This window comes from Berghia stephanieae, chromosome 3, assembly GCF_034508935.2.
Source record: "Berghia stephanieae isolate SIO BIC M18660-M18661 chromosome 3, UCSD_Bste_1.3, whole genome shotgun sequence".
Classification (NCBI taxonomy): domain Eukaryota; kingdom Metazoa; phylum Mollusca; class Gastropoda; order Nudibranchia; family Aeolidiidae; genus Berghia; species Berghia stephanieae.
The window spans coordinates 67492425-67514124 of record NC_088362.1 but is presented as its reverse complement, the minus strand read 5'-3'; the positions used below and the strand labels follow the sequence as shown (position 1 = coordinate 67514124).

General features: G+C 35.8%; 1 protein-coding gene across 6 annotated transcripts in view; it reads left to right on the top strand.

The window, feature by feature from the left end:
* LOC144968263 (uncharacterized) overlaps window positions 1-21700 on the top strand; it is a 71036-nt gene that overhangs the window by 27890 nt on the left and 21446 nt on the right. For all 6 annotated transcript variants that reach the window (XM_078906448.1, XM_078906445.1, XM_078906447.1 and 3 more), the window contains one exon: window positions 3947-4636. In XM_078906448.1, coding sequence (XP_078762574.1) covers window positions 4448-4636 — 189 coding nt within the window. In that variant the 5' untranslated portion in view covers window positions 3947-4447. The remainder of the gene's footprint in view (window positions 1-3946; window positions 4637-21700) is intronic.

The window sequence follows — 21700 nt, the reverse complement described above, 5'->3', positions numbered from 1 at the left end:
TTTAAAACTGCATAATGGACAAGATTTTGAGATGATTTGAGGGTATGCCCATAACAACAATGAGTCTGTGACGATTTGAATTGTCGGAGATTTAATTAGGTGCACGATTTTTTACCTATATCGGGAATACGCTTCAACAGTCGTAAAGTCACTTCCCTTGTAATGACACATGGTAACTTAGTAACTGGCTCTAAACTATCGGATCCATGGCGGACGCCTTTATAAAATATTTCTCCGACGAGCATAAAAGGGTATCCAGAGGAAAAAAAAACCATTAAAAGTCTGATCATGTTTTGACTTTTACACATTCTGATCACAAGACATATGAAAAGTTCTAGCCAGCATGAAGAATAAAAAGTACCGATTTTCTTTGTTTAGAACCACGATGGCCGCCGTTGTTGGGCGACGTGACATCAGACTATTGAATCCAATTATATTGGCCTGAGAGTCGAAAGACCAAATCTTCTAGGCCTTTCAGCGAAATCAATGTGTTACCGATTTTGGCTAAAAGTCGTTTTAAAGCACATTATTTTTATATAATATCAAAATATTTAAAAATACACAATTGTAAAATTGAATGGACTATAAGATGACGTACACATATTAAAATGTCTGACAACCGAACCCGATATTGGGCTTGATTAGCAGTTTTGAGAGTATTTCTATTACAACAATGAGCCCATGACAATTTGGGTTATCAGACCTTCGAACAATTAACGTCGCTATAACACCATAAATTACGATTTGCGCACCACATCATCCATCGGTCAGATATCGTTGTTTATCCGAGCTGTATTTTAATAGGAACAAAGTGGAAAGGGGATGTTATACTATTTAAAGTTATAAGCAGATTTTAAAACAATTAACCCTTTCCTTACCAGCCATTTCAGAACTTCTCCCAAAATTTTACACCCACCCAACACAAAAATAGTTTTTTCATATTCAAACAGAAAAGCAACAAATACATTCTGTGCATAATATTGATCAGCAAAATGACTACAACACAGTGTCACGTTATTACAGCTAAAATAAAAGATTTTTATTTAAGTTGTGTGATTTACAAAGGAAATCTGAATGATAAAAATGCTGCTTGGATCGTAACGAATATGACGATTTTCCTATGGTTGCTAAGGAGACGGTTAATTAATGTTTAATGTCAAATCTTAGAACCACTTGCCATCACTTAATGACAAGTTTGACTAGCCTCAAAGTGATAAATATTATTTAATGAGCATTTGTGTATCGTAAAAGCCATTTACAAGAAGATTCAGGCCAAAAGAATTTTAAAAAAAACACAACTCTTAAAATGACGCCTATAAAGCGCTTTTAGTTTGTTTTTTTTAAATTCGAAAAATACAACGCTATTATTGGTCAGGTACTCATTTTGCACATGAGTATTATTGTGATAGAATGTGGGTAAAGAGCAGTTTCTAAGCATTCAGTTCTTCATCGCCACGGTCCAAGCTTGGACTTACAGGCAAGTATCTTACCACAAAGTCATATAAAACACAACCCCCCGCCCCTCTCCAACCCCAAAACAAACAAACAAAAACAAATCCTGAAACGATTACTCATCTAACCTAGCTGTCTGTTTACATCTACAACTAATACAGCTAATACCATTGTGCTTCTAGCAGGCCTGAGTTCCGGGGTAAACTCTTCTCTTTTGATAAAGCCTTGAGTTGGACGTTCATTATTCAAAGAATGATGACGTCACGTCCGCTTCTATTGTATGGCAGGATGTTCAATACACTGTGAATGGATCTGGGGTTGGTACAAGCACATTGTCATGGCTATCGATCTTCAAAATCGATTATATTGTTTTTGTTTTCGTCAATCAAAGGAGCTGATGTGGAAAGATCATGAGATGGATTTTTTTTAAAATCATTTTTGCTCCACTATAATAGATATCGATATTTCTAATAGGATTAATTTTTTTGTAAATACTTATGATTTACTTTTCAAGACGCTGTTATAACCCATCACATGCAAATCTGACACATTCGAATGTTTTTTAATGCTATGTATCTATTCTGAAAAGAGAAATAGTTAAAAGAATATATAAAATGTTCCTACTATTACATGCCGACTTTCCATACAACCTCTCTCTCTCTCTCTCTCTCTCTCTCTCTCTCTCTCTCTCTCTCTCTCTCTCTCTCTCTCTCTCTCTCTCTTTCTTTCTCTCTCTCTCTCGTTCTCTCTCCTCTCTCTCTCTCTCTCTCTCTCTCTCTCTTTCTTTCTTTCTTTCTTTCTCTCTCTCGTTCTCTCTCCTCTCTCTCTCTCTCTCTCTCTCTCTCTCTCTCTCTCTCTCTCTCTTTCTTTCTTTCTTTCTTTCTCTTTCCAAGATATGACAGGTATGACAGACTACGTTTTGACCAAATCTGTCAATTTTTTTCAATGCTCAGCAGGTGTGGTTTACTACGTGAAGGCCATTAAATCACTTAAACCATAATTTTAGAGGAGAATAAAAGACGATCGTAATTATTATTAAAAAAGAAACAAACAAAAAACAAAAACAAAATGAAAACAACAACAACAAAAAAAAACAACAAAAAATACAGCGAGGTCAAATCATTGCTACTTCTATTAACCATTTTACGATTTGGACAGAAAACTCGTTTTTCCATATTATGGTAGGTAACTGGTTAAAGGGTTAACTAAAAGTGAGCCAAATGCTTTATCACGATGTTACAGCCATACTTCTTCAGTTCCATCAACCATAGGTGCCGATATTATCTCAGTGGTAGAGCATTCGTCTCACAATGGAAAAAGACTGGTATTGATCCAGGGAACAGACGAGATTTTTACTAACCCCTTTGTTCATCAGCAGTGATTTGATTGCTGGGAATACTAGATCTGGCAAAACGTATACTTTGCGATAGAAAAGCATTGTATCTAAAAAAAAGAAGATAATAAGCAGTTGCCACGTCCATTGACGTTACAGAAACAAGGATAAACACCGTCTCTGTTTATTATGGACTACTCCCCCACCCCACCCCCAAGAAAATAAACAAACAAACAAACAAGCAAACAAGCCAAACAAAAACAAAAAGAAAAACAAAACACGCACACACACACACACACACACACACACACATATATTTTTCATCCTCACATGACATTTCCATTCCACGTCTCAATCCCACACTTTACCTATTGGTAAATGGACCAGCAAACTCCCATTCTATGTTTCAATTATTCTCGTTTTGTCACCAAATTGTCATTCCCAAAAGCAATCACTTCTCTTTAGTGTCTCATTCCTTTCTGTTCAACACCGCTGCCATTCCACTTGTACCAAATTTAGTTGTTTTAATAAGCAGTCCTTCCGAGCCATTAGGTCCATGAAGCTGGAGTTTATCCCAGTTTCAATAGTGTGAAACGGACATTAACAATTGCTAACAATCCCTTGGATAGGACGCTACTCTATGGCTAAGCACTTTCCGCCAGATCTAACAGACCCAGCTAGCCAATCTCGGATGGGTGGACAGAGGGTCAGAAAAAAACAAATCGACCGCACCCGAGCTCGATCTTGGTCCCGTGTCTTGTGAAGCGAGTTCTCTACAAAAACAGCTTTCGGGATCCCCTTCAAATTTAGTCAAACACAAACAAAACAAAAATTCTTTTTTTTTTTTCCAGCCAACAAATAATAACTCCGGATTACATCTTTGATGTCCATCGTCTCGAAGGAGTATGTTTGAACTAGATGACAAAAATAATTGAATTCACAATTCCATCATCATCATCATCATCATCATCATCATCATCATCATCATCATCATCATCATCATCATCATCATTGTCGTCGTCGTCGTCATCGTCATCATCATCATCATCTTCATTATCATCATTATCATCAACATTATCTTTAACACTATCACCATCGTCATGATTACAACATTACCAACAGCACTATTTCACATGCCTTTCTTTTCTCTTTTTTTTCCAGACTGGGTGAAACCTGACTAATGAAGATTACAAGCTATTTATGGACTCCCTAACTAATTAGCATTCCATTTTTCTTCGTTTTAAAGCAGAAAAGAGATTCTTGGATGCATTTTATTAGTTACTTCTGATACAATTCGAGTATGATGGAAAATATACAACTACCTCTAATTCCTGATGGAAGAAGGACAATGATATCTTACCATAGAAATAAGTGGATTTATCCCTACGCCGACTCAGTCAACGAAAATAGGGTCTTTCAAAATCCCGTCACTTCAAATGAAATCTAAATTGAATTCTTTTTTCTTGCTCAGATTGATATGAATATCAGTCAAAACAAGACATTTCAACAATCTCGTCTGTTCAAATGAAACCATGAATGGAATGCTACTTACTCCCGCGGAATAATATGCATGTGATGTCTAAAAAATATGTCATTTGTTAGAGGAATCTCTGCGCTTACAAGTCAAAAATAGAGAATACTCATCCCCCATCATCGGCCACCATGACAGTGACGGATAAACTGCCATATCCGGCTCAGTACTTGCCCGAGGCGGTGGCCCAGGTGAAAAAAGAGTTGGTGAAATCGTTCTCCCATTCAAAACGTGTTGGAGGATATCTCCTAGGCAGGACATTGGGTGTGGGGAGTTTTGCCAAAGTCAAGGAATCCTTGCATCTCACTACTGCAGAAAAGGTAGGTCTGTCTAAAAGATTATGTCTGGATATAGAAGACGTGCGTAAAACTCAATAGTTATCCTTAATTTGGGCTATGTGGTCTAGTGGTATGACACTCGCTTTCGGATCGGAAGGTCCTGCCTCGGCTCATAGTTGAGTCCTTGGAAAAGGCTCTATACTCACATTCTCTCACCGTACTCAGGTGTAAAATGAGTACCTGGTCGTTAACAGCGTTGTCTTTGTCCGAAAAATTGTATATCGCCTAACAGGCGTCATGTCCCGTCCTACATGTTAAATGTTGCTGTTGACCAGGGACCCCCTGTAAAGCGCTTTGAGCACATTGAGTGGATATTGCGCTATATAAAGCTCAATATTTAAAAGCTCAATTTGGGGGTTATAATACATTGTGCATATATTCGGTCATTAATGAAGCAATTGATTCCATTTTCACATTGTACAAAAAACACCTTGAATTCAATAGAAACTTATCTCCGATTGTGGAGGTCCCAGGCTTGAGATTTTTTGCCGAGAAGAGGTCATTTAAACCGATCGATATTTGAAGGACGAGTTTTCTGGCAAAATGTTTAAATGCATGTCTTTTCAGAGTATAGCAGTTAACTGGGTAAGACAACTCCAACTTGCTAAAGTGTCTTATACCTGAATCTCCACAGAAGTCTGATGCTGAAGACTTCAACAAGATGGAGTTTACATCATCATTGATTTATAAAGTATAATTTTTCTGCCTAAAATAAGACTAAAAGTATTTTGTTTGTACTGTAGAATTCATCCGTCGATTTCATAATCAGGGTAAAGCGCGGGTTATTAATAGAAATGAAGGATTGTAATAAAATGAATTATCTCTATACTAAAATTATGAATGGACTTTATATATATATATATATATATATATATATATATATATATATATATATATATATATATATATATATATATATATATATTTGATATTGACAATAGGGATATCAAGCGGTACATCATTCAAATAGCAGTAAAACATGGCCAGATTGTGGCGACAATCATTGTTTTATTGTTGTCTCCAAACTCAAATAGTGGAATATGGAGAGCCACCCTCTGTATATCAAGATTAACAGATTTATTGCCGTTCTCTGGAAAGACATGTATTTAAAAATTGGTCAGAAAACTTGTCCTTCAAATATCGATCTATTTAAATCACCCTCATCGTGACAAAAATACTCAAATCTAAATATAACTTCCATTTTTTAGAAACCGCCAATGAGTTTTTTAAAAATATAATGACAGTTAGACGGTCAATTAAGAAGTCTTTAAAATTAGCGCTGTTGATGCGAAGTTTTAACGCGTTAAGAGCGAAAAGGATTTTTTTTCATATCATGATCATAAAACCAGCCTTCATTTATCAAGTAATCACGAATACTGAGCCTCACTCACTGTTGCGGCTATTTTGTCAGGTTAGAATAAAACCGAAACCCACCTGTAAATGTTCAAGCGATAAATTAAGGAATAGACACTGGTGTAAAAAACAAATTTAAAAACTAGTACTTTTATATCGGGCACTATCCACTAAATGTGCTCAAAGCGCTTTACAATGGATCCCTGACCAACAGCAACACGTAACATGTAGAACGAGACATGACGCCTGTTAGGCGATGTTACAATTTTTTCGGACAGAGACAACGCCGTTAGCGGCCAGGTACTCATTTTACACCTGAGTACGGTGAGAGAATGTGAGTAAAGAGCCTTCTCCAAGGATTCAACCATGCGCCGAGCGAGACTCGAACCCAGAGCCTTCCGATCCGAAAGCGAATGTCATACAACAAGACCACACAGCCGTTTCATACACACCTTTTGACTGTGAATTTTAAAACTGTTCAACCTAATTACATTGAAAATAGGTGGAAAAGTTTGTTTGAATAACATGGTGATATTGTGTACAGTTTGACACGCCAGTGTCAATGTGAATAGATTTTTAAACGTCGCATCAAACAAACATTACCATAAACCACATTCACTTGCTGTTTGAAAAAAAATCTAATAGGCATTCATACTGACTTTTTTACAATCCGAGTGAGATCAGTAAATACTATAACCATTCATAAATGAAATCTACATGAATTGCCTTAATGTCCTGCTGGTGCCACAAAACACCCTTTTTCCATTTTTAGTCTGATATTCTTTACTCCATACTCCATACATCGATAAGTTAAGGCAATCCCCAACTCGTAAAAAATAAAATCTCTTAAATCTGAGGCTATTATACATCATTTTCGAAGTCTCGGGTTTAAGACGTTTCTACAAGTAGGGAGTCAATTTGTGTACCAATAAGCATGAAGCAAAGTTTTCAAGACAACATTTTTAAAGAGACGTTTTGTCATTGGACGACAGTATAAAGTTAATACTTCCTAACGAAGCGTAAAACATTGGGTGTTTAAAATAAATGATTGACGATAACGGAAAATACGCCTTCCGCTGAAAAAAAATATTTTTTTTTAAAATGGCCTGAAAATATGTCCTTCAAATATCGATCGATTAAAAAGGACACTTATCTTGTCAAAAACTCTCAAACCGGAGACTTATCGAAGTCCCAAGTTTGAGAGTTTTTGACAAGATTGGGGTCAATTTTTAATCGATCGATATTTGAAGGACGAGTTTTCAGGCCAAAATTTAAAATATATGTTGTTGTTTCTTCAGAGTTCGCCAGAAATCTAATTTGTCGTAAGAACCTTTTGTGTGGTTGTCAGAATAGAGGTCGAATCGATTACCGTATGGCATTTTATGCATTTATTATTTCTCCTGAAATAGCCCAGTGAAAGTACCGTATGATCCGGGTGATAATTACATTTTTTCTCTTTCACACATTATAACATTTTGAATTTGTGCTAATTTGTGACAGTATGATATCATTTTCCCTATCTCTTCTTATTTCAATTATATTTGAAACAAAGTTATTTTGTTTTTGTTTTTTTTTAATGTGTGTGCGTGCGTGCGTGTGTGTGTGTGTGTGTATGTATGTGTGTGTTCCCATTATATATGTTAATGTGTGTATGCCATAAAACGAGTGAGTGAAAAAGGGCAGTAAATATATAGAGAAAAAGAGAATGATATTGAGAAATAGGCCTACGATGAAATACGTCAAGTCTTGAAACAAAGTTAAAAAGCTAAACGATATTTTCCAGTCAATCTACATCTTAATTTACAAAACAATCTATTTTTCTTTTTCTTTTTCTTTCTCTTGAACACTTACCGACAGGAGCAGTCAATACCGGATCGCTTGAATAAGTAATGTTTGTCTCCACAGTATATGTGTGACCCATCGGCTCAATCCCGTGTTAAGTTTGGACAAAGAAAAGAGAATTTAAAATCAAACTAATCAGAAATATTAAATGCTTGACTTGTGCTCTTTAACCAGTTACCTGTCGTAGTCTTCAAATATCGCTCGATTTAAATTACCCATTCAAAAAACGTTTAAACCTGGGACTTTGGTAGTGGTTTGGAACCTTTTAAGCACACTTGTTGGATGTTGTGTCGTATAAATGCCCACGTTTTTAAATAGTGAAAGTATTTATAATGAAAAAAGACCCACAGTATTACCTAATGCAATATCCAACAGTTAGATAAGAAATATCCAAAACAAAAAAATGTAATAACCGCCAAGAGGCCTTTATGCACTATTATTATTCATAACAGCGGTCCGTTTTGTGGTGATGTTGATTTACAAAAGGAGTTATTATCTAATCCTGAGTGCAAATCAACAGAATCAAAGAGTAATGAGAAATCCGGTGGCATCACAAAGAGACAATTAGAGTTAATCCCCCTGTTGTAATGTCCTATGCTGTTGTCATAGTAACCATCGAAACTGCTCGGTTTCATCAGAGAATCGCCATTGATTTGTCATACCAGTGGGCCTATTCAATTAATAGTTTTGTCAGAGAGTAATAAGTGCACAGATTATAACCACAGTCACCTGCGGTAAAGTATTATGAAGAGTTATTCAAAATGGAATAGAGCAGTTTCCATCATGTAAACAAATGAGCAATCAAAACTATTAACGATGGAAATCTTCCACGTCTGGAAACAAACTAAAAGTTCAAGCCGTATTATTTTCTTTATCGATTTATACTTATTCTGTTGCATGAGAAAGGGATTAAGCCTGAGACAAATCCTCTTTGCTTTGTCTCTTATTAGAATGGTCAAATTTGTAACTTCGGTCAACGATTTTTACGATTTTCAGCTCTTTAAATTATCTTCGAAGTAGTGGTAGCTCTTGTGAGCCCTAGCAAGGCAAACAATGCCAACATTTGTCCCAACTTTAGTAGAGGTAATACAGAAACTAAAATTTTACTCCTGAATTGTCACAACACTATTTCTGACAAATAGGATTTAGACCTAGCCACCTTATAACTATAACAATCTACACCCATGCCATCGTTAGTGGTTTGTATCACTTGGGAGCTAAGACAATGATGATGAGTTCAAACGTGTATTTAAACACATGGCGATAACATCATGAGAATGCTTTGTAAAACGCGTTTTTATATTGCGCAATATTCACTATCTAGATATTTTATTTAGAGTTCTCGACTGACTATTTAATAGACTAAAATTTGATTCTTATTGTATTTTTCTCACTTCATTGCACATCGGCAGTGCTATTTTGGCAGGGTTTGTTTTTCTGCCGTTTGAGGGTGATTGACAAAAACAATTTCAATTCGCACCAAAGAAGCAGAGAAACTCAGCAGCTCTGTCAGCTTACAATAGGTGAGCAAAATACAATATCTATCTATCTATCTATATATCTATCTATTCCAAAAAACCACAAGCTACATAAAATTATCAACAGGAATACCATAAAAATAAGCTACTCGTGTATGCGCAACATAGAACAAATAATTTCAAGCCACAACAAAAAAAATATTAATAAACCACCGACAAGAGCAAAACCCACCCACCAGAAAATGCAACTGCAGAAATAAGGAACATTGCCCGCTAAACAAACAATGTTTAGAATCAAGTTTAATTTACCAAGCCACAGTCACCGAAACTAAAACAAACAAGCAAGAAAAATATGTAGGACTAACGGAAAATAATTTCAAAACAAGATACAACCTCCACACCTCAACATTTAGACACACTAACAAAAAAAAAACATCCACAAAACTCAGCGAGCATATTTGGAAATTAAAAGACAACAAACTAGACCACAACATTTCATGGAAAATTTTATCTAAAGCAACAGGATACACACCAACATCAAAACAATGTAGCTTATGCCTGGAAGAGAAATATACTATAATCAAACACCCTCATGAAGCCACACTCAACACGAAAAATGAGATTACAATATGTGTCCACATCGCCGGAAGTTCTTATTAATCAACTACAAACCGGAACCACTTCAACAAACACCAACAGACAACAAACCAAACTCATGTAACACACAGTCCTGACGATGGCTGATTAGGCCTGAAACATCGATGTAGACTGACTCAAACATTGTGGTAAATATTAAAAGAATATCTATCGATCTACCTATCTATCTATCTATCTATCTATCTTCTATCTATCTATCTATCTATCTATCTATCTATCTATCTATCTATCTATCTATTATCTATCTATCTATCTATCTATCTATCTATCTATCTGTCTGTCTGTCTATCCATTTATCTATATATATATATATATATATTATATATATATATATATATATATATATATATATCTGTCAATCTATCTATCTGTCTATCTATCTATCTATCTATCTATCTATCTATCTATCTATCTATCTATCTATCTATCTATCTATCTGTCTGTCTGTCTTTCTAGCTATTTATCTATCTATCTATATCTATCTATCTATCTATCTATCAATCTATCTATCAATCTACCTATTTATCTATCTATATATATATATATATATATATATATATATATTATATATATCTGTCTGTCTGAATGTCTGTTTGTCTGCCTTTCCATCTATTTTGTTATTTCATTGCATTCTTTTTTTTTTTAAATAAAAAAAGACATTGATTATAATTACCCGTTAGAACCAGATCATTCAGTTCACCTTGGATTATTATCTCCTGCCATGGCTTTTTTTTTCTTGTTTTTTTTTTTTATAAAGACAACATCAAAACTTTAGATCAAACATATCTCGTCACAATATTGACCATGTTCATAATTTGATTGAATTGATGCGTTGAGAGAGATGGGGCAGAGACAGAACAGAGATGGTTGAATAAATAGATCGATATTGGAGTGTGGCAGATTCATTGAAATATCAGCATCGTGGTGATGATTGAAATTGGTGTCCACACCAGAGTGTCACACTGGAATTCAGTTATCATTGAAATGCAAGACATATCTGTCTATCGCTGACAAAACATTTTTTTTATTTTAGTACAAATTTTTTAAAAATTGTATATCGATAGATTGAAATGACCCCCCATTTATTAACAGTCATCATTCAGAGCCATTTGGCCAATGGAGCTAGCGTTTATCCCGGTTTCTATAGCGTGAAACGGCCAATGACAATTGCTTACCAACATTTGGAATGGACAAATAGTTTATCACAAATTACTTTCCGCCAGATCTAACAGATCCAGCTACTCAATCACTGCTGGGTGGATTGGGTGGTCAGAAAAAAAATTCTCGACTTCACCCGGGATCGATCTCGGTCCCTTTGCGTATGAAGCCAGTGCTCTGCCAACTGAGTTGAGAGAGGCCGGGACCTTTCAATCGAAGCTTTAAGTCTCAGGTTTAAAATTGTGAAAAATTCGGAGTTAAAGAAGTTTCAGCTGTTTAGACAATTTGGAGGCTATTCTAATCTATTTATATGTATAATGTGAGGTAGAAGTTTTCCGGCCAAATAGGAAAACGCGTTTTGTCATTGTACCAAAGAATTGATATCCAGCTAATCTTAGGAACATGTTTGTTATTATTTTTTGTTTGCTTTTGTTTCTTTGTTTGTTTTTTGGTGTGTTTTTGTTGTTGTTCGTGTGTGTGTGTGTGTGTGTGTGTGTGTGTGTGTGTGTTTTAGTTCATTTTCTTGGTTTTGGTTTTTTTTCTATTGTTCTTTCATATTTTATTTTGTTTTTTGTTGTTTTTTTGTTTTTCTAGTATGTTTGTTGGTAAGAGGGTTTTTAACCCTTTTGCAGCGAGATTTTAATTCCTTTTAAATCATAAATTCTCCCATTATTAATCTAGTTATAACTGCAAACCGAACAATTTTTTCACCAAAGGAGCAGACACACGATACCCAGAGTCGCATCGCTGTTACTGCTCTCTCGGTGAAAATGGTAAATTATAATGCCATGTTAGAGTCAAATCAAACCCTGTTTGTAAACGTAAAAATTAATTTTATAAATTGACATTTTAATTTCCCCATATAGATAGAATGAAGTTGACGTTACTCGGGTCTTTGTTATTGCTCTTTGCCATCCGCGTTTATGAGTAATTCTCACTAAACTGTAATATCCAGACTAAAAATTTCATGGTTACACATAGTTTTGTGTATTGGTCCGTTATACTTCCGGATGGCAATGTTGTAAGTTTCTTAGCCAAGCGCATACTATCTATCAAAATATAGATAATTTCGTACTCCATCACCAGCTCCGGTTTTATCAAATCTTGAAACAAGGAGCACAATCTTTTGATTGTAAAATAATGACCGATGTTTTATTCTTTAATGATAAAATTATTTTTCAGATTTAAAAAAAATTTATTTAAAACCATTATCAACCAAAAAGTTCAACCTGCGGTAGAGTATCATGACGGATAAATAATAGACCCAATAACATTGGGCGGTTCAAATTTACAAACACACGCACACATACACACATATGCACACACAAATACATACACACACACACACACACACAGAGAGAGAGAGAGAGAGAGAGAGAGAGTGTGTGTGTGTGTGTGTGTGTGTTTGGGTGCGAGAGAGATAAGTACACACACACACACACATACATACACACAGAGAGAGAGAGAGAGAGAGAGAGAGAGAGAGAGAGAGAGACATAGATATATATATAGAGAGAGAATAAAACAGAGGTAGAGAGAGAGAGAGAGTGTGTGTGTGTGTGTGTGTGTGTGTGTGGGTGTGGGTGTGTGTGTGTGACATAGAGAGAGAGAGAAAGATAGATAGAGAGAGATAGAGAGAGAGAGGGAGAGAGAAAGAGAAAGTATTTGAAAGAGGGGCTGTGTTCATAATTAATTGAATTGAGTAAACACATTATAAAAAGATATGCAAATAGTCACGGGCCCGATATGCCAGTCTTTATATTTCAAATAGACCGATTAAATGAATGGGATGATTGATAACCCGATGGGCTGTGAAATAAATTAATGAAAACTTGAATAACTAGATAATATATATTTTTTAAATCCGTAGATTGTAATCAATAGTAGTTGAGCGGCTATGTGGTCTTGTAGTATGACACTCGCCTTCGGATCGGAAGGTCCTGGGTTCGAGTCCTGCTCTGAGCGGCGTATAGTTGAGTCCTTGGAAAAGACTCTTTAGTCACATTCTCTCACCTTACTCGGGTGTAAAATGAGTACCTGAGTATTAACAGCTTTGTCTCTTTCGGAAAAAAAAATTGTAATATCGCCTAACAGGCCTCATGTCTCGTCCTACATGTTATGTATTGCTGTTGGCTAGAGTCCCATTGTTAAGCGCTTTGAGCATATCTAGTAGATATTGCACTATATTATAGCAGCTCAAGTCAAATCAAATCAAGTTTTGTCATTGAGTCATGTATACTTTGGATGAGGTAATCTACGTGTAAATAATATTTACATGTTTAATAGCCAAACGCAATTATGGCCTCAATAATTTAATATTGTTGTAATGGATTATATTTTTTGTTGGGTTTTTTTTTTCGTGCGCCTCGTATATTCAGCAATGAGGATATAATAACAATTTGGATTTTCATTAGGCTACTAAGTAAGGACACGTAGATTTTAATACTTTCAATTATTGGAAGAAACAGACGATAGGACTTACTGTTGGTTTTTTAAAAATCCCTGTTCAAGAGACTTTGTTCTATTTCTGTACCGTCCATTAGATTTCTAAATAGTAATCCGTTACATAATACGTTTTCCTTTGGACAAGTGGCTCTGAAAATATTCGCTGGTTTTTAGTGTTAATTCAAGCTGCACAAAATCATTGGCCACGTAGATAAATTAGACCAATTCAATTCAATATAAATAGTGTGACCTTTCGTAAAATATTAATTTGTGAACCTGCATAGGGAAAGCACGGATAAGACGCAAGCCATAGAAAAGCTTTATCAATCTTTATCGCCATTTTTTTTTCTCAGGTCGTGAGTTTCGGGGGTTGCCATCTTCATTCATTCATAAAAAAAAGTAACTAATTGAGATAATTGAAATCTGTTTTTTTACAAAGTGTCTCAAGAAACAGAAACAGCAAGTTCATGAACAATCAATACCCTAGATGTTGTATATTCCTTCAAATCCGTGCTTAGTTCAACTAGGAACACAGTTACATGCCGCAAATCTAAGATTGGCATGTATGTCCATCATATTATTTCGCTGCGGTCCGTCAAATCACGGACCAAGCTCTTTGCAACTTGACTTTCTTAACCAGTTAACTGCGTACTCTGGAAAAACATGTATTTAAAAATCTGGCCAGAGAACTCGTCCTTCAAATATTGATCGATTTAAATGACCCTCATCTTGACAAAAACTCTCATACCCGGGACTTTCGCGACTTTTTTGCCAAGATGAGGGTCATTTAAATCGATTAATATTTGAAGGACGACTTTTCTTGGCCAAATTTTTAGATACATGTCTTTTAAGAGCCCAGCAGTTAACTGGTTAATATTTAAGAGGCAGCTTCGCTCGGATATTGAGCTGGCAGTGAGTTATTGTTTATAGAATAATGGCATAGTTTTGACATAAGTTGGTTATTTATTGGCTGATTATAGACGGAAGGTCGTTAACTCTTTAAAAACGAAAGTGAACGCTTTGAAATTATTATTTTCCAGATTGTACCAGGTTCTATATTCAAACCAATCGTTTTCACCGAGGGATAGATAGTAACTCTGAAAAAAAAACACATTTTATAAATTCTAGGCCAAAAATTTGTCATTCAAATAGGCATCGAATAAAACGACACCCCTCTTTCAAACATTCTTAAACCTTGAAAGCCCAGGAAGTCTCAAGTTCGAGATTTTTGGGCAAGCTGAGGGTTATTTATATCGATCGATATTTGAGATTTTTTTCAACCCCGGCTTCACGGAAGCATGTTATCCCTGGTCTCATGTTGAAAAATGTAAAATTTATATCAAGTTAGAGTAGAACCAAACCAAAAAATGTAAAGGATCAATGTAATTTTGTAAACAATGCATTGCTTTCCATTCTTTTATGGAACACATTCCCCCCGAAACAAAACAGGGCGTTCCATTGTTTCCGTGCCCATTCATTGGTGCAATGCTCCATTCATTTATCGTTAGCTTGCGTGTACAAAGAAAGTGTGTAGTTTCCCTACTGTAATGACAAATCCTGATAAAACACTTTTTTGGACATCTTGGCCAGAAAACTTTTACATCACCCACCGATAGATTAAAGTGTCCCTCAGAGTGTCTAACAATTTTAACCTGAGACTTCTTTGAGGTCTCGGTCAGATTTAAGACATAAATTTTTTCCGACAAATTTGACGCCATCTTGATCGATCGATATCTGAAATTTAAAGTAATTTTTTCTGGCTAAAATGAGATAATGTGTCAGGTCATTGTACACCATACTAGTTGATGTATATGCGTTGCTAGTAGAAATATCAATATACAAGTCTATATTTGTCCAGGGATAATAATCTCCTTTTTCAAAACATCAATTAGTTTAAGATATATTAATAGAATGGCAATGGGAATAGAAATAGCCCCAGACAGCATGAAAATATTTAAAGCTGTTAAAACCTTCTTCGAGAATAAATGCAAAGGGGACCAACAGATGGAACCATTCGAATACCCCGAATCAACAGTGGAAGAACCAATAACGATCTTGAGGTTAGGACAGCTATTTATTTACCAACTTATCAAACTCAAGGCCCCGGGAATTGACACCATATAAGCATAGCTAAAATATCTAACTGAACCACACCTAGTCGCCATTGCTAATATGTTTAATGGAATGTTCGAACCCGGTAAACTAATTCTGTTGAATAAATCAAACAAGAAAAAGGGACCATTAGAAACTCTAAGACCAATTGTTCTTCTTTCAACACTTAGAAAACTGCTCAGCATAATAACACTCAACAGAATAAGATCGAAGTTGGAGGAATATCTGTCTCCGACACAGAGAAGATTCAGAAAAGATAAGAGGGCCAGTGACGTTGTACTGGCTCATAGGTCGTTGAAAGCCAAAGCTGAAAATACAAAGAAGAGTTCACTATATTTGGCATTGCTGTGAGCTCTGCCTTTGATACAAAGCTTACAAAATGCAGAACAAAGCTTTAGAAGGTACTAAACTAATTTCTCAAAAGAATCATATCCGACTAATAATATCACTGTTGGCAAACACAACACTTACATTTACCTCTGGTGCGGAAACAGTTGCACAATTAACATCGCTGGGAACTCCCCAAGGAGACAGTCTGAGCCCAATTATTTTTACCGTATATTTTGAAGCAGCACTAAAAGAATTAAGACAAAACTCCCAATTCCTCAATTCCTTACCCGCAAACTGATCTACGCAGACGATCTTGATATCACATTTGATACAGCAGGCCATAATGAGAATGAAGACAACAAACAAAGAAAAGTGGTAGCTTAAACTGCATTCAGAGAACTATACAATGTTTGGAACAGGATGACCATTAATAATGAAAATAAAAGAATACACCTTTACGAAGCACCAGTGCTGCCAATCCTTATGTACAACTGTGGTACGTGGGTTGTTAAAAAGAAAAAAGGGAAATTGGACACCCTGGACTCTCTTCATCGCAAACAATTGAGACGAGTTATTGGGGTACATTGGCCAGACAAATCAGTAATGATGATGTGATATGACAGATGCAGATTACAACCAGTCATTACGCGAATAACGCAGCAAATATGGGAACTGTTCGGAAACGTGCTCCAAGAAGATGGAAATATTCCAACACAAACCTTGATGGATGATTACTTCAAACAAGGAGCCAAATACAGAGGGCGTACACCAGCTTCACTTCCAACAACATTGAATCAAGATCTCAAAAAATATCAAATATTTTTAGAAACAACAACTAAGGAACTGGTTTCAACAACACAAGGAAACATCCAACTGCCTCAGCACCTTACCTAGAGTTAGAGCTTTAAGATAGCGCAATATCCACAAATGTACTCAAAGCGGTTTACAAAGGGCCCATGACCAATAGCAACACGTAACATGTAGAACGAGACATGACGCCTGTTAGGCGATATTACAATTTTTTTTCCGACAGAGACAACGCTGTTGACGGCCGGGTACTCATTTTACACCTGACTACAGTGAGAGAATGTGAGTAAAGAATCTTTTCCAAGGACAACTATGCGCTGTGCGAAGCTCGAATCCGGGACCTTCCGATCCGAAAGTGTCATACCACAAGACCACATAGCAGCACATGATCACCTTCAAAAGCTAAGAACACTTGCACTGGACAGAGATGTATGGAAACAAATTACTAACTGGATACTAGAAGCAGACTCACACACTCGAAGTAACACATACATTGTTCATAGCAACCGTCCATAGACACAGGGCAACCATATTCATTCATTCATTCATAATAATAATAAGAAGAAGAAGAAGAAGAATACAAATAATGATAATAATAACGATAATAATAATAATAATAATTAATAATAATAATAATAATAATAATAATAATAATAATAATAATAATAATAATAATAATAATAATAATAATAATAATAATAATAATAATAATAATAATAATAATAACAATAATAATAATAATAATAATAATGATGATGATGATGATGATGATGATGATGATGATGATGATGATGATGATGATGATGATGATGATGATGATGATGATGATGATGATGATGATGATGATGATGATGTGTAACTTGCAAACCATAAATTAAGGATGATTTGGTTACCCGTTGACTCATTAAAATAATATAAAATCTACTGGAGCGTATGCTCGGGCCTCTTTATTACTTGTGTGAGATAAAGATCTGAAAAGGTGTGTATGAAACAGTGGACAAAGCAGGAATGAAAAATACAAGAAGAAAAAAACATCCCATCATCATAAGGTCTGAGGTCTCGAGTTGGGAAAGACTGAATTTTTGGGATGGCTTTTTTTTTCTTGTATTTTCTTTCTTGCTTTACCTAGCACTGTTTCAAACACACTTTGTCAGATCCTTATCTTAGACGTCTCAAAGTTGAGTCCTTGCTAAAGTCTAAATGGCCAGAGATGGAAATTTAAGGGATTTTCCCTTCGGTGGAGGGGGCGGGGGGGGGGGGGGGGTTGGTTTATTTTCTCAATTATGCAGTAGTACATATTCATTAAACCCGTATTTTATAGGTAAGATTAAATTAAAAGTCAATCATTTTTAAACATCAAATTCATGATACGATGTGCACTTATTCGTAATTCTGATGACCCAAATTGTTATGGAAATGCTCTCAAACTGACGCAAAGAATTCACCATTAGAACAAAGTTATATCAAACCCATAACTGTGTTCGATTATCAGACCTGCTAATGTGCACACCTGGATTTGTAAAACCGTTTTATTATGATACGTCACAATTTTGAAAATGAATGAATAATAAATAGTAAACTTATCTAGCACGAAAAACAACAATTAATTATCGTGCTCTGCGGCGTTTTACATAATTGAAACCAACCAAAACAACAAACACATTCATGACAAAACATAATAAATATGCACACAGAAATGAGCCTACAATTGTTTTCTCCGAAATCATAAAAGTATTTTGCCAGTAATAAGTAAGTGAGCTTATGACTTGGAACGAGAATTTCGAAGTAGTCTACCTCCTCTTCCCCCCCCCCCCCTCCTTTCCATCTAATCTGCCCAATATAACCTACTTTTGATCATTTCTTCGTACCCACCTCCTTGTTATTCTTCAAGCATAATGAAGTAATTTCACAATTTGATCCAACATTTTAAAAGCCGGTGCAAGTAATAATCGCTTTAGAGCCGACAACGATTGATTTCAGCCCTTGCTCGTAAAAATTGTATCGCAGGTGTTGAGTTCACGTGTTTACAAAGGAAAGGTGGTTTCAGAATCAATCAACTCCCTATTTTATGCTGTGTCAAATTGCCTGTCTTGCGTCCCAGGGAGATAGAAAACTGAATTTATTGACAGATTCGAAGGCAGTTAGATCGATCGCTTTGTCTTGTTTTTTTTTTTTTTTGTTTTATTTGTTTTTATTTTTTTCTTTCTATTTTTTGTTGTTGTTGTTGTTTGTTTCGCTTTTGTTCTATTTTATTTTTGTTTTGTTCTATTTTGATTTCTTATAATTCATTGGATTTGGATTTTCCAAAACTTCAGAACCATTTTGTGGTGTCTGAAGTAATATTTTTTAGTAATCTCTCACAGGCATAAGCTCGCGGAGTCGGATTTTATCTGGTTTTCTCTAGCGTAATAAGCAACAGAGAAATTGATAGTAACTGTTGAATTAAATACAAGTTTATCGTAAAAAAAAAAATCGGGGCTACCCCGTTTGTCACAGGCCACCATGAAAATGCACCAAGAGGATAGGCTAATGTCCGTCCACTCTTTGATGTTGTCGAACCATCTCCTTCTCTTTTCTCTGTCGTCCTTGCTTGACTTTTGAATAATTTAATAGACCTAGTTTTAAATTGCGTGCGATATAATATCATCTTTGATATCGCTTTGTTATTTTATATACGTATTTAATCATTGATGGCAGTCAAAATGGGTGTGTAGATATAGTCCCTCTACAATGTCAATTCAGCTTGTGTTGTTTCTAATTTCTTCATTTTTGTATCCAAATCAAAGAAAATTACTCTGTAAAATTTCAACAATGAGAGTTTTTCCGTTAAATAAAATTTGAAAAACAAAGTTCAATTCACACAATCAATCATTCATTTACTACTTTTGAAAGAGGCAGTAATAACATCCATCACACAGGGCACAGGCGAGGCGGGGTCGCCTGTGACAAAATTGGTCTTTGACACACTGGGCCTGTGACAAATTGGGTCTTTGACATACTAGACCTGTGACAAACTGACATGTATCCAGGACTAACAACCCAAGCCTCCCAATCCTGGGTGGATAGAGGAAAATGTGCAAAAATGATTCTTCTTGGGGCATACAGTCGAGGTGTCACATTGCAGGCTCGAACCCTAAGATCTAATGTAGGCCGTAATTTGAGTTTAAAACGCTACACCACCGCGACACCCATTGATTATAATATGTGGCCCAGTTAAACTCTTCCCCATTCTTGCTAACAAAACAACACTAAATTGATTACGCTTTGAATCAATCTGGTAAATTGCCTGGGTGAGCATGGCGACCGAAAAAAATTCCAGCCATATTAAATTAAATGCTTTCAACTAGGCGAATGAATACAATATTTTTTGTTTTGTTTTGTATTGTTTTAGGTTTATTGAAAAATCTGATAACCCCCACCCCTCAAATCTGATAATTTTGTCTTTAAACTCAATTCTCGTCTTCTTGCCTACCCAGACACAACACTAGATTGACACGATTGGTGTTGTTTGTAACCTTTAAACAAATTTGATTTCATGGGCTCAGATATTCTGAAAATAGTACATTTTAATCGCATTAGTCTTATAATATTATGGTCTGCATTAAACCTTGTCATATTGAATCTTAACTAATAGGGAATGAGATTAGCGGAAGAGTAGCGTCCCTTAATTGGACGTCACCCATAGTCTGTGACGTCACCGGCGGAAAAGTTATTAGAGAGAGAACGTCATGTTGGTTGTGCGCATGCGTCTCTCGTCCTCGCTTCCGCGATTCTATCCGGGGTTTTTTCTTTGCATCTTAGGACGATGACAATTTATTGTTACCTTACGAGACACGAGTCTATCACAAAGTACTTTCCTCCAGATCTAGTAGACCTAGCTATACAGTCGACAGGGGAGTCGCACCAGATCTTCTGTAAAGTGTAATATTTCGGTTTGCTAATATAACTCAATTTACCCATCAGAATATTAGACATGTCCAACCTAGCTTGCCTTTCAGATCAGACCGAAGACGATTTAATGGAGGGGAGTGCAAACGTGAGAGTATCATAAAGTCTCTGACTTTGATATGTAGTAGGGTACTTAAAGTCAAGCCTTTTGTTGGTTTATGGGTGGTGAAGTGTTTGTGCGTCAATTCAGTTATGATATCGTTGTAATGATCTATGCTGCCGAAACTTAGTACTCGGAATAAAAACACATTTATAACATTTTGTCCAGAAAACTCTACCTTCAATTATAATATCGAGCGATTAAAATGGCCCTCATATTGTCAAAAGCTCTCAAACCTGGGACTTCAGGGAAGTCTTCAAAGACGTCCCAGGTTTGAGAGTTGTTGACAAGATAAGGATTATAATAATCCTTCGATATTTGAAGGACGAGTATTCTGGCCAATTGTTTAAAATGTGCTTTTTTTATGGTACGACAGCAATATGACAAAACACGTCTTTGACAATTTGAACAGAAAACTTTTAATTCAATATCAATCGATTGAAATGATTCACATTTTATTTTTTAAAAAGGTTCAAATCTGACGTTTCAAAACAAACAAAAAAAGCCTCCTTTCAATCGATCGATATTTGAAATAAAAGTGCTGTGTTTATGTGAATTAAACGTGTTTTGTCATGATACGACAGTATTAGTGTTTGGGTTTATGAGTTGGTGTGTGTGCGTGTGTGTGTGAGTGTGCGTGCGTGTGTCTGTGTGTGTGTGTGTGTGTGATTGGGGGGGGGGGGGGGGGGGTTGGGTTTATCATTAGATCTACCCAAAGAGAAAATATGCGTCATTTACAAGTGGACCCCCCCCCCCCCCCTTTTTTCCAAAAAGAAAAAAAGAAAGAAAAAAAAAAAAAAAGAACAAGATATTGAA